General features: G+C 44.0%; 1 protein-coding gene across 1 annotated transcript in view; it reads right to left on the reverse strand.

Moving 5' to 3' along the window:
- ZNF365 (zinc finger protein 365) overlaps positions 1–9,150 on the reverse strand; it is a 30,247-nt gene extending 21,097 nt beyond the window's left edge. Inside the window, exons 1-2 of the mRNA XM_049855587.1 lie at positions 9,067–9,150; positions 6,455–7,210 (exon numbers count right to left, since the gene is read on the reverse strand). Coding sequence (XP_049711544.1) covers positions 6,455–7,197 — 743 coding nt within the window. The 5' untranslated portion in view covers positions 7,198–7,210; positions 9,067–9,150. The remainder of the gene's footprint in view (positions 1–6,454; positions 7,211–9,066) is intronic.
- Between the last annotated feature and the right edge of the window lie 4,855 nt (positions 9,151–14,005).

A 14,005-nucleotide genomic window follows, 5' to 3' on the forward strand; every position in this document is an offset into this window, starting at 1 on the left:
TGCCGCATGCATGCAATGTACGACTTCATCTCTAGCTGAAAATCTTTAACAGACTAAAAGATCGGTAGATTTTTTTTCTTTTCCTTTTTCTTTTTTCCAGGCAAGTACTAGGGCGTAAAATCAATGAATAACCTAGGTACCTCTAATAGGGTTGAGGGTGGGATCAAGGTACCTCCTATAGGGTTGGGGGTGGGATCTAAAATTGATGTCTCTCTTCTATTCTTAAACAACACTCTGACATTCTTCCAAAGGCAAATCTCTACCAAGATATTTAAATTTCATTTTACATTACTGATGTATGAACCTTTTCAGAGGTATATGCAATGGTAAAAATATCTCCAGCTAAAAATAGCCTAGCTATTGATCACAGAGCTCCTCAGGCAGACTGTAATGTCAGCCATGAGGCAAATCTTGAAGCTGGAGTCAGCCTTCTCCCAGCCCCAAGAGCTTGGCTGCAACCTTGGATCTTGGAGTCAGCTCCTGCCCTCCGCAGGGCCCCATGGGGTGGAATCTGTGTCCCAGCCACATGTCTGGAGCCAAGTCACCTAGAGACTTTTGCTGGCCCTTTGCCTCATCTTTCTTTTTTGGCTTGTTTGACAAGACGTATACATCTCTCGATAAGAAAAATTAACTCTAAAGGGAAAGTCAAAATACCCTTATTGGTTATTTTGCCTGGAAAAAATAAAGAAGGAAAGAGAGGAGGGAGGGGTAGGAGGAAGGGAAGGAGGGTGGATGAGGAGAAGAGAAGTAAGCAGAAAAATTTCCTGCATCTCCAAAAATCCAGGTGCCATCCCTAAGAGAGCATGTTAGACATCTGGTTTTATCCTACACTAGTTTGTAAGCCTGTATGGAACACAGTGTGGAAAGAAAGGACCCCATCTGCATTAACAGTGTAGAGCAAACAGGCCTCTCCCTGCTCCTCTAAGCTCTACATCTAACACAATTTTTCTTTTCCTGCCTCCTAGCTAGGGATCAGTCTGGACACCAGGTTGTCCATTCACTGCTTTAGCTGATCAAAAATGGGAAAATGATGCAATTAAATAGCAAGATGGTTTAGTTGTGCAAAACAAGTTACCAAGTCAAACTTGCCTGCTAAAGGTCAACATTCCACAGGGAGCTTTAGAAAGAAACCTAAATGTGTATTTTCAGCTCAGGCTGCCCCTATTTGTCTCTTTTATCACACCCCCAGTGATCTGTTTGCACAACAACCACAACGATGAATTCAAACATACCGATTATCATGAAGATAGTGCAGGACCAGGCAATGTTTCATTCTGTTATACATGGGGACGCCACGTGTTGGAGCCAACCCGACAGTAACAACAACAACGACAATCTGTCTAATGTCTACTTTCCTTTCTAGTTTGTAGACTCCATGAAGGCAGGAAGTAGACTCTTCTGGTTTAGCACTGTGTGACCAGAACCTAGAATAGTACCTGACATTCAGCAGGCACGCAATAAAGATTTTCCTTCTGGCTGACTCGGGGCTGGCCACAGGGCAAACAATGAAAGAAGGAAAACAGATTATATCGTAGCTCACAAGGGAGTAGGATGGAAATTAGAGATGGGACTACAAAGAGGCCCCTGATGCAATCACAGGCTGGCAGTGGAACGGGCCCTACCCTGACTGGGCATGAATACGGACAGTCAAGTTAAAAGCCCTTGTTGGAAGACCAGGCCAAAATCTGGGCTGGGTGTTCTGGAAACTTAATATCATGACTGTGTTTATGACGCCACCATTTCCCCATTTCACAACACCTTTGATGCCAGCTGACATCTTCTTTGATCACATCTGAAAAATAAATGATGTCACCAGGGTAGGACTCTCAAAATAGCAAAGAAGCCAGCCCATTCCAAAATGGGCCAGATTCAGCATTACATAAGACTTTATGCTTTGGGCAAATATCACATTTTCAAAAGTCTGTTTGGGAAGTAGCGAATTACTGGAAAAAAAGCACTCAGCAGAGAGACAGGGAATTGGGTTCCAGTTTCAGCTTTGCTACTAAATTGTTTTCCTTGGGTGAGTCATTCCACTGCTCTGGGCCTTATTTTCCTCATCTGGGGCTCTCAGGCTGGAAGATAAGTGTATTATCTTGAGGAGACAGGGATGTCGTCCAGTTCTAAAGTTACACGGTCCAGAGAGGCCATCTTTAACAGCCCCTCCCTACTGTCCCTTCAATATCACCCTCCACTTGCCACCAATACAAATCGCACCCTTCTCCTCATTCCCTTGGTACAATCTCTCCACAGAAAAATCTCTTCTCTAACACTTGACCATCTTGAAACAGTGGCTTAGCGTTAAGCATTTGTTCAAAGTGCCCTGAGTCGGAACAGTGGTATGTTCAAGGGTATTTTATTCTATTAGAGCATAAACTCCTTAAAAAAAGAATTTTATGGCCCCACCTCCACCCACCTACCCAAGCCTAGCACAGTGCTGGTCACATCACAGATTTTCCAATCTTACCAGAGGAAGAGTGTCTAAGCAAATTTTGGATTACTATTATTACTGTGGGAGCCGCGGTGGCATAGTCATTAAGAGCTTGGCTGTTAACCAAAAGACTGGCAGTTCGAATCCACTAGCTGCTCCTTGGAAACCCTAGACGGGCAGTTCTACTCTGTCCTTATAGGGTCACTATGAGTCAGAATCGACTCGACAGCAACGGGTTTGGTTTTGGTTTTATTATTACTCCGAAGTTCTCCAAAGCCCAGGACATCAACTTGGCCAGAACTCTGCTACGATCTAAGTATGTCCTTTCTTGTTAAGGGATACCTCGCAGCAAGGTTGGCTAGGATTGATTTACTTGATTACAGGCAGTGCTACCCATCAGCTCTGAATACCCTTGAATAAGTAAATACCTGTTTCAATAGGACTTTCAAAGTTACACTGACTTTGGAAAGATGATAAGCAACTTCTTTCTTGGATTTGCACTACATAAACATATAAATATCTCTCTACTGAGCTACGAGGCTCACCAGTACAAAGCGGAAAATACTGCCAACTCAAAACACCGCCTCTGTAACAGAGTATGTACTAGCAGAGGTGATTCAGCATATAGACAGCTCAGGGCAGAATTAGCCCTGGAGTCTTTTATTTCAGTTTGAAAGAAGGGATTTTAAAGTTGAGGAAAGGATCCATAAGCAAGAAAGCCTTATGAAAATGTTAAAATACTAGACATATGCACTTTTTTTTTTTGTTTAACGAAAACTATCCTCTGTGTTTCAAAGGGTCTCCAGAGTTTAACACAATTTCAAATGAGACTTTAACAACCTATTTTCTCTCTCAATGGGCCTTGATGGCTCATTTGCAGGTGTTTAGCAGGACAGTGGAGTCTCTGGGTGGCGCTAACAGTTAAGTGCTGGTCTATTAACAGAAAGGTTGGAGGTTCAAGTTTGCCCAGAGGTGCCTTGGAAGAAAGACCTGGTGACCTAGTTCCAAAAGTCACAGCCTTGAAAACATTATGGAGCACAGTTCTACTCTGCAACACACGGGGTCACCATGAGTCGGAATCAACTGGATGGCAACTGGTTTAGCAGAGGAGACCAGCTCCTGATACATCCTTGGCCAAACACAGTCTTCTGTTTTCTGGGAATGTCACCTCTTTGGTGGAGGCACAGCTCTAGGAGGGCCCCCAGGGGAGTGGTAAGGAGGGGAGGGTATGGCCCAGCCAACCAGCTCAGTCAAATCAACCCAGCTATTGACAGAGTGGCAGATGGCAGCTGGCTCTCTCTGCGCCCCCATTTAGATGTGGGGTGGGGCTGGTTAGACACTGAGGGCACTGTCCACTGTCGCTCTCTCAGACCAAGAGCTTCAGTGTCCTTACTAGAAATAAGCCTCTTTCAGTCCCATTTTATGTACAGAAAAAGGGATTATTTGAGGCTTGAACACAAAATGAATGGGCTGGGTCCAAATGAAGGCTTTAAAAAAATGAAGACTTTGTTTATTTTACGTTTAAAAATTTAAATAATTTCATTCTATTTCTATACAAAGTATTTTCTACTGTGTTTTTCTGTTAACCCAAAAATGGTATATGAAAAATCAATTCATAATTTACCCTTAGATATACTCACAAAAACACGCACAAAGATATATATGTCCAAAACAAAAAAAAGATAAGTACAAGGATGTTAACTGAGGTGCTATTTTTAATAGTAAGAAAATGGAACAAAACTAAGTATTCGTCAATTGCACACTGGTTAAATAAATCCAGGTGCAGTTGTACCATGAAATGCTATGCAATAGTCAAAAGGAATGGCATACTTCTCCAGTCAGTACGCGAAGGATGCCTTTGATATATTACAAACTCCACACAAGTGCCAGAAAGTATGTGTCGTGATTTCATTTGGGAAAGAAAAACAGCTCTATATATGTGCGTGGGAAACCCTGGTGGCGTAGTGGTTAAGTGCTGCAGCTGCTAACCAAAGGGTCGGCAGTTCGAATCCACCAGGCACTCCGTGGAAACTCTATGGGGCAGTTCTACTCGTAGGGTCGCTATGAGTCAGAATCGACTCAATGGCACTGGGTTTGGTTTTGGTTATATATGTCCATACATTACACAAGATTTTATATGCAGAGGAAATGTCTGGAAAGACATTCACAGAACTCTAGAGGATGAGAGGGGACCATGTCTCTGTGTTAAAACACATACAATGTCTTTTAATTGGTCCTCACATGACAGCACTGTATTAATCATAACCACTGGTTCATGACACACTATCATTATTGGTACATGTGGGGCCCACTTTTATTTCATTAATCAGTTACTTTTAACATGAAATCACCTTGATCCATGACCAAAAATGAAAAACAGATTCTTGACAATAGCCTAGATCTAACCATATGGTCCTCCCATCCTCGTACTGACTCTTCGAAACCCTGGCAATCACAATCCCAAATCCCATGTTTATTATTACTTTCACAACTGATAAATAAAACAAGTAAATACAAGAGATTAATTTGGTTGCCTTTTAAGCTCACTGCTGTTGAACCAAAGTATGAATTCTAGACTTTTCTCTGCACACAGGGCAGCTCATCTGCCATTTTCCAGTGGTGATGGGTTGGTTATCCCGCTGGCCACAATGTGTCAAGACACTTCCTACCAGCAAGCACCAGAAGCCGAGAGAGAAACGTTTTTCATTAAAGATCATTTCCCTAGGAGAAAAGTAAATCAGTGGCTTATTCAAATCCGTCCTAACTATGTAATTAAAAAATGTCTAGTCTGAGCAGGGCCGACTTTCCCTCTAGGTAGAATATGAGTATTTAGTGATAGCGAGTGATGATCTCTTTAATATATAGGGTTTCTGATCCTCATACTAAATGGAGGAAGCTTTAATTACTACCTTTTAAGAGACAACACGAGATAGAAGAGGGCCAGAGGGCAAAGAAAGTATGAAATTAAATCAATCTCCATAATAGACTTCAAATTATTTGAAAACCTACCTTCTAGGATGTTTTGGTCTATCAATTTTCAAATCCTCTGGTTCCATTAATTCTGAACCTTTATTTAAAATGATATCCAACATTCTGCATTTGGGAAATACATGGTGTTGTTACGTATACTTTTCTGGTTTGGGATGAATCCATTCTTACTGATGAGGGCATGCTCATCCAGGTATGATGATTTTTAAAGTAATGGCTTCTATAACTTGTGAAACCAGTGTCAACTCTTTGCAAGGGGGTAAGACTTATCACACATCATTTTGTAAAAAGTAGAAAATTCAGAAATCTAAATCATAGTACAACAATATCAGAAAGTCTTTCATCTGGGTTTCCTGATGTTTGTTTCTTCTACACATATAGTTTAATGGATTCTCAAGCTATGAATATTTAATTAGCATGGGCAGATAATCCAATATGGCAGATGAGTTAAGTCAAAATTATTTGCATTTGGAGCACATTTTTAGAACTGAATAAGGCAACATCTCACGTTCTGGACTTTATAACATGGAGACTGTCAATGAAGGAATGGATCTCCCAGGATGTCCTATCTGCCATACCACTCCATTCACCTTTGCTTACCAGCTGGTGGTGAAAACTGACCCCATTACAGGTAGACTGTCCAACTCCTCTGTCTAAAAACATCTGTAGCTTACACTATCCAAGATGAGAAGGAATAAGATGTTTTGATTTCCACATGGCGGGGTTGCAGACCACGCACCACCACCACAGTTGCCCCCAGTCAACTCCAACTCATGGCAACCCCACGTGTGTCGGAGTATAGCTGCGCTCCACAGGGTTTTCAATGGCTGCTTTTTGGGAAGTAGACCTCAGACCAGGCACAGAGAGAGTAAATAATATCAAAAGCCTTACGTCTCTTGGGTTTAACTATAGCAATGGGAAATGCTGCAACAAGGACTGAACCCTATTTAACACATACTAGTGATGTGTGTATGGTTGGGGGTGGGGAGAGGAATGCCTAAGGCAATAGGGTTACCGTCCTGTTTCAGTGCCACTTACTCTTCTTTCCTAAGAAGCTCTTCCTCAGATTCTGTCAAGCGTTGCCTCAGTGCAGCAATCATCTCCACCGCCACGTCCACCTGTCTATTCAGGGCCCGCTCTCGTCTCTGAACTTCCTGCTTTTTCTGTGTCAGCTGCACAAAAGCCGCCCGAACTTCCAACAGTTCGGCAGTTTTCTGGGCCAACTCTTTGGTGAGTTTGTCGATTCGCTTCTCGATGGTCCTGTCCACAGCCTCGACCATACGATTGAATTTTTCTCTGACATGGGCCTCGAAAGAAGCTTTGGTGTCGGAGGTGGGGAGCCCGGGACTCGACCGTGGTCCATCCAGCGAGTCTGCACGCAGGTCCATGGCAGTGAAGGTCTGCACATAGGACACAGGCCTCTCTGCCACCACCTCAAATGGCTTCCTGTCCTTTGAGTGTTCATGCGAAATGCTATACAGGTTCACATAGCTCGGTTTCTGCTTGACCACGTTGCCACTGCTCTGCCACTTTCCCTGCTTCAGAGGTTCGGAGGAAGTGACTAGGTCTGTGTCTTTGAGGGAAGTAAAGAGGCTGCATTTTGTCAAGAGGGTTCTTTCCTCATAGCTGTGACTGAACTCCAGATGGGCCCTCAAGGACGACAGGCTTCTAAATCTGGTATGGTCTCCACACCTCGGGCAGCGGAATGGCAGGCACACAGCAACATTCTCGAAGGACTCCTGCCAGGGGTATCTGCTTTCCTCAAAAGGCTTCTGTTGCATCACTCTAAAAGTCCTGGGCAGGGAGAGAAAGAAACAAAAATCATGTAGTTTACATGTCTGTTTAAAAAATTCACTGAAATGACCGTTGATGCTTAATTCCATGTGGGCTGAGGCTTTTGGGTTTCAAACGACTTCTGCATATAATATGTTAAAATTAAAACCTACAGCCCCCATGAGCCAAATCCAGCCACACCCATCCATTTCTGTATTGTCTGCTTCGGCTTTTGCACGATCAGGCCAGACGTGAGTAGTTGAGGCAGGGGCTCTATGGCCCGAAAAGTCAAAAATATTATTATCTGACCTCCACAGAAAAAAGTTTTCCAATCTCTGCCTAGGATAAGAAAAGTGGGTAACATTCACTCCGAGATGAGAAAACCAGAGTCTGGAGGTAAAAGCATTAATCAAAGGTGAGATGGAATTCAAGTTTCCAGCCCTTTAGAATTCAGCACAGTGAATGCAAAATTGTGGCCTATTTTACCGATACAACCCTGATAAATATGAATACAAAAAATGTGGACAACTCACATGAATTGTCAAAATAGGCCCTAAGAGAGCAAGCTCTGTGATCTTTCTTCAAGTATAAGTTAGGCACAGGGACATCAAGCATAATGAAAAATTCTTCAGCCTGAGATATTTTTACCTTTCATTTTGTCTTTTAATTATTCTGTGATGACACAGGTTGATGTATTATCATACCAATAATGGCCACCCTGGTGGTGCAGTGGTTAATAGCTAAGGCTGCTAACCTAAAGGCTGGCAGTTTGAATCCACCAGCCGCTTCTTGGAAATCCTATGGGAAGGTTCTACTCTGTCCTATAGGGTCGCTATGAGTTAGAATCGACCTGGCAATGGGTTACACTGTAGCTTTACTGAAATTTGGGGACCCAATGTAGCAAATATCATTTGACATAAGCGGGGCAATGGCTATGGCCAAGATTTTATTGTAATAGAGAGTTCTGGGTGCACTTGTCTTTTTCTGATCCTGTTTTAACATGATAACCTCTACAGATGGCCAATGTTTCAACCGAGTAGGTATCAACATAGTTCTTTCAATAACAGGAAATTCTTGATTCCTTTTAAGAATCTATTATCTCAGCCCTAGCAACAGATGACTACCGCCAGCAACTAAATTCTGCAAGCAGTGTAGGTCTAGTCCCTCCAGGAATGGCTTCTACTTAAATGTTGGCCCCCAAAAGAGCTGGGGCTCTCAGGCTGGAAGTGTTGTCACTGGGCCCTCAACTCATTAAAAGCAGAAGTGCCAACAGTCCCCATGCAGCTAGCTGCGCGGGCAAAGCTTCCAGGTTAGTAAGCCTCCGGGCCCCAGAGAGGGGAACCTCTTCCTGTGCTACACCGGGCTGTTTAACCGCTGTTTTCTAGGGGTGGGATGCAAACCTTGGTCCAACGCAGGACTAAAAAACACTGGCAAGAAGTAAAAGAAGGGGCGGTCAGGATTTTAGGGGGCAACGGGAAAGGGGGGTAGCATCCTTGCATGAGGAAATGGGGAATCACGCACTCCGGGGCACGCAGGCTTTCATGGGCCCACCGGAAACCCCAATCCACAGGGTTGGTGGAGATGCCCTCATTTACTCCGCAGGGGCAGGACAGCGCGGCAGTGACCCAGCCTCAGGGGTCCCAACCCTCCGCACTTCCCCCTGCTGCGTGCCAGCCCACCGGTGCCAGAGTGGATACGTGCGCACAGGAGTTCCTGCAGGCGGGGGCCGAGAAGCTGGCTCTCCCAATTCCCCGCGGGGCTGCGGGGCCGGGGACCCCTTCCTCAACACGGGCAGTTCCAGCCGGACCTCTGCCCTGCGCCGCGTCGCGCCCCCGGAGCCGGGCCGCGAGCGCGGATGCCCAGCGGCCACCACTTACCCGACTTGTTGCTGCAGCTGCAGCTGCTGCTGCTGCCGCCGCGGCCGGTGCTGATGCTGCGGGAGCGAAGCAGTTTTCAGCAGAGCCGTAAATCAGCCTGAGCCGGGCCCGCTCCCACCCCGCCGCACCCCGGCGCCGGGACCCAGCGGCGGCCGGGGCGGAGCGTGGCGCGGGACGGCGGGGGCGGTGCCGCGGCAGCCGGGACCCGGGGCTCCGCGGGCGCCCCTGGGGGTGCTGGGGCGCGCTGTCCCGGGGTCGCCACCCCGGGGCTGGCACCCCCGCTCTGCCCAGCCGCCGCGAGTTCCGTCTGCTTTCGCCCTGGCGTGGAGCGGGATCTGGCTCAGGATTCCGCTGACATCACAGGGAGAGATGCTCTGATCGTTCCCGGAGGAGGAAGGGGAGAAGCGTGCCAGCCTCGGAGATGCGCTTCTGCAGGCCCTGGCAAGCTTTTTACACTTTACAGTTACTGGCGAGCGGGGAGGCGGATGTGGATGAAGCATGGCTGGGCATCTTTGAAAATCGGCTGGCAGGAAGGTCCAGTGTTTATGTTAGGAGCCCTTCATCCTAAGCCACCGAGAGAGGATGCGCCCAAATAATTAACCTAGGGAGCCTACTCTCGTCTTGAGTGACCTGTCGCTAAGTTAACCGGCAGAACTAAATCTAATGAAGTGCATGGGTTGTGGTTAAATAGTTAAACAACGAGATTCCACACCCACACCCCCATCTCTGAAGGGCACGCCCCTTTCCCCTGGAGAAGGGGAGATTCCCGTTCTAAAGCATGTTTCTTTCCATCTGAGGGACCCTGATGACTCAGCTCTAAGAAAAAAAAAAGTTTTCAGAAACTCCTAGTCCAACTCTTGGAATATGACAACAGGATGAAAATTGTTGGGTTTTCTTGTCAAAAGTGAGATTCTGTTCTGTTCATCTGTACATAGTTATTTGATGCCTCTTCTTGAGCTCAAGGTGTCTCTGTTCTCAGAGGCTTAATATTACTTATTTCAACACTGATTTTTCCTTACTTTATTGTTGTAAAACATGTATAACAAAAGTTTGTGATTTTAACCGTTTTTAAGTGTACAATTCAGTGACATTAATTACGTTCACGTGTTGTGCTACCATCACCTCAAACAGAAACCCAGCAGCCCTTCAGGAATAACTCACATCCCCACTCCTCCCTCCAGCCCCTGGTAACAACTTTTGTCTCTATGCATTTGCCTACTCTAGATACTTCATAAAAGTGGGAACATTCAATATTTGTCCTTTAGTGTCTGATTTATTTCATTCAGCATAATGTTTTCAAGGTTCATCCCTGTCGTGGCAAGTGTCAGAATTTCACTTCTCTTTAAATTTTTTTTTTTTTACGGCTAAATAATATAGTCCGTTGGATGAATATATCACATTTTGTTTATACATCCATCTGTTCCTGGACACTGATTTTATTTTAACTGTAAATAACTCCATAATTATCTTAGAGTGGTAGCTTTTTTTTTTTTTTTGAACAGATGAGAACCTGACCCAGGCATACACGCCTACCAGTTGCTGTCAAGTGGATTCTGACTCACGGTAACCCTGTGTGTGCCAGAGTCAAACTGTATTCCACAGGGTTTTCAGTGGCTGATTTCCCGGAATTAGATCCCAGGACGTTCTTCTGAGGTGCCTCTGGGTGGACTTGAACCTATAATCTTTTGGTTAGCAGCCAAGCACTTAACTGTTTGCGCCACCCACGTCTTGGCTGTTTAAATTTTTTTTAATCCATTTTATTAAATGTGTTGATTAAATTTGCCAAAAAGCTACTCAAAAAAAAAAAAAAAAAAACTGTTGGTGTCAAGTGGATTCTGACTCATAGTGACCCTAGAGGACAGAGTAGAACTGCCCCATAGGGTTTTCAAGGTGGATTCGAACTGCCAACCTTTTGGTTAGCAGCTGAACTCTTAGCCACTGTGCCACCAGGGCTCCAAAAATCTACCCTAGAGGAACTAAAAACAGACCCACTAAGGTGTAAATAAAAGGTCCTCAATGGGGGCCCAGGGTCAGATTCCTGTTACCTTTTCCATGCCTGCAACACACCTCTGGGTGAAGTGGAGACTCTGTGGAAGTCTCCCCCTGGTTTGCAGGCCTAGTAAGTGGCTTGAAGATCAGAGGCAGCTTGATGGAATCAGACAAATCATTTTATCCACAAACTGATAATTATTAAAATTCAGGACTTTGCCACCTCCCAAGGAGGATATAAGTAAACTTCCTTCAAAATGACTTAAAGTAGCCAATCAGTTCTCTGGTGCTACATCTTCCAGCTCCCTGATGCCACCGAGCTCATCCATGTATTCATTCTGTCTTTCAACAAGTTTTTATGCTGTGCCTACTATGTGCCAGTCCTTATAACTTGCATCATTTAAGGTTCACAGTCAGAACTATAATCTGGCTTTAAAGCCTCCACCAGAGTAATCTGCTAGAAAACTCTATTTTTGTTTGATTTCATCGGCATGGCAACCAACGAAAGCTACCCACCATGAAGAGTGCCTTAAATCCTACAGCATCCTGTTAGCCAGAGTGAGCCTGCAGGGAGCAGGGCATCTATGGAGGTTAAAAATAGATAACCTGTGGCGAAGGGGGCCCCCCAGCTTGGAGAAGCCTTGTGAATTATTTGGGCCCTTTAGTGAGATGAGACGTCAGTCAGACCAAGAGGACAGGCTAATCTTCCATTTTGCAGGTTTATCCAGCCTAGTGCCTGGACAAGGAACACAGAGACCCAATGTCTAATATTAGCTTTGCCTCTAATTAGCTGTGTGAACTTGGGTCCAAGCAAAAATATTGAATATACCATGGATTGCCAGAAGAATGAACAAATCTGTCTTAGAAGAAATACAGCCAGACTTCTCCTTAGAAATAAGGGTGGCGAGAATTCTCTCACATACTTTAGACATTTTATCAGTGGGGACCAGTCCCTGCAGAAGGAGGACATCATGCTTGGTAAAGTAGAACGTCAGCAAAAGAAAGGAAGACCTTCAACGAGATGGATTGACACAGTGACTTCAACAATGGGCTTAAGCATAACAATTGTGAGAATGGCAAAGGACCGGGCAGTGTTTCATTCTGTGGTACATGGGGTCACTATGAGTCGGAATGGACTCAATGGTACCTAACAACAACAACAAGAAGGCTAGAGGAGGCCTGGTTATGAGCTCACCTACTAACCAAAATGCCAGCAGTTTGAATCCACCAGCCGCCCCCTCCTACAGGGTTGCTATGAGTCAGAATCAACTAGACAACAACGGTTTTGGTTTCGAGTTGAAGAAGGCTAGGAGAAAGGTATTACTGGTATCCATATTTCCTAGATGCATAAACTGAGGCATAGAAAGGTTAAATAAAAACAGATCGTGTTTACAGAGATAGTAAATAATATAGCTAGGATTTGAACCCAGGCTGTCTAAACTTAGAACCATTATCCCAGTATATCTTAGTGCCTAGAACATTGCTTGGTACCCTGCGAGCCCTCAAAAACCAGTTGTTAACCATGGGATGAATGGTGGCTATACTAGAAGGTTTTCAGTACCTATGGTTCATAAAGCTTCCAGCTCTTTCCTTTCTTGGTGGTTTAAAATGCAGAGAAAAACCTCTGAGACATCTTCCTTCAGAGAAATGGGTGTGGGAGAGCTAGAAAGCATGTTGCTATGGAAGGAAATATACAAAAAAAGACACAGTTAAAATATGGGAACTGTTAAATAATGAGTTTGAATTATGTAATTATGTGAAGAATGAACTATGCAACTGATGTTCTGTCAAAATAGGGCCTGTTTTCTAGGACACAGAATACATCAGAAATTTTATTCTACTATTTTAGGTGAAAAATGTCATTCATTTTTAGAAGCAAAGAGGAGAAAGGGAACATTTGTGACTATAGCCAAAGATCAAGAGAACTGACCCTGAAAATAAAAAATATATAGACCTTTCTCCTGTATATAAAGGAAGCACACGGTATACTCTGAACCCTTAACCTCACGCATAACCCAACAATATAATAGGAATCATTTTTTTAACATTATACTCAAATGCAGACTTTTGAGTCATTTAATTGAAGCCATTTTTACCCTTCTTTTTTTTTTATGGGTATAGACATAATTCTTCTGATTGAGAAGAAAAAAGCACCTCCTCTACCCTCATGAGTACAGGAATGATTTCCTAAATATGCCAGGAGATAAATTTTACTAGCTGGCTCTTGGCTAAGATCATAGGCGATTTAAAAAGGTAGGTTCTTTGGTACATTATTGTCAAAAGGTGAAAATACATAGTATTCTTTGGTCTCTGCCTTCTAGTTTAAGTCGTCTCTAAAGTTTATTTGTTAAACTTTTTATTGAAGACTAATATACATGTAAAAAGTTCTCATATCGTGTCAACCTAATGAATTCACAAATTTGACACCAAATCAAGAAGCAGAGTAATACCAATTCCCCAAACATTCATTTGCATTGCTGTCAATCGTTTTTTTCTCCCTTTCCCCCAAAGGTGACCATCATTCTGACTTCTAACAGCATGGATTACATTTGGCTTTTCTTACTAATGGAATCCTATTCGTATAAATGACTATAAATGGAATCCTATTGTGGGTACTCTTTTGTGTGGGAGATTCACCTCTGTTGTGTGTAGTTGTAGTTCGCTCATTCTCACTGCGGTATAATATTTCATGTGTGACTTCAAAACAAAACAAACCAACAAACAAAAACCTGTTGCTGTTGAGTTGATTCCAACTCATGGCTACCCTATGCCTTACAGAATAGAACTGCTCCATAGGGTTTTCTTGGCTATGATCTTTGTGGAAGCAGACCACCAGGCCTTTCTTCCCTAGTGCCACTGGGTGGGTTCAGATTGCCAACCTTTAGGTCACTAGTCACTAGTCCAGTGCAAACCCACTCAGGGACTTATTGTGTGAAATTTATTTATGCAT

The sequence above is a fragment of the Elephas maximus genome, chromosome 16 (genome assembly GCF_024166365.1).
Source record: "Elephas maximus indicus isolate mEleMax1 chromosome 16, mEleMax1 primary haplotype, whole genome shotgun sequence".
In the NCBI taxonomy this organism is placed as follows: domain Eukaryota; kingdom Metazoa; phylum Chordata; class Mammalia; order Proboscidea; family Elephantidae; genus Elephas; species Elephas maximus.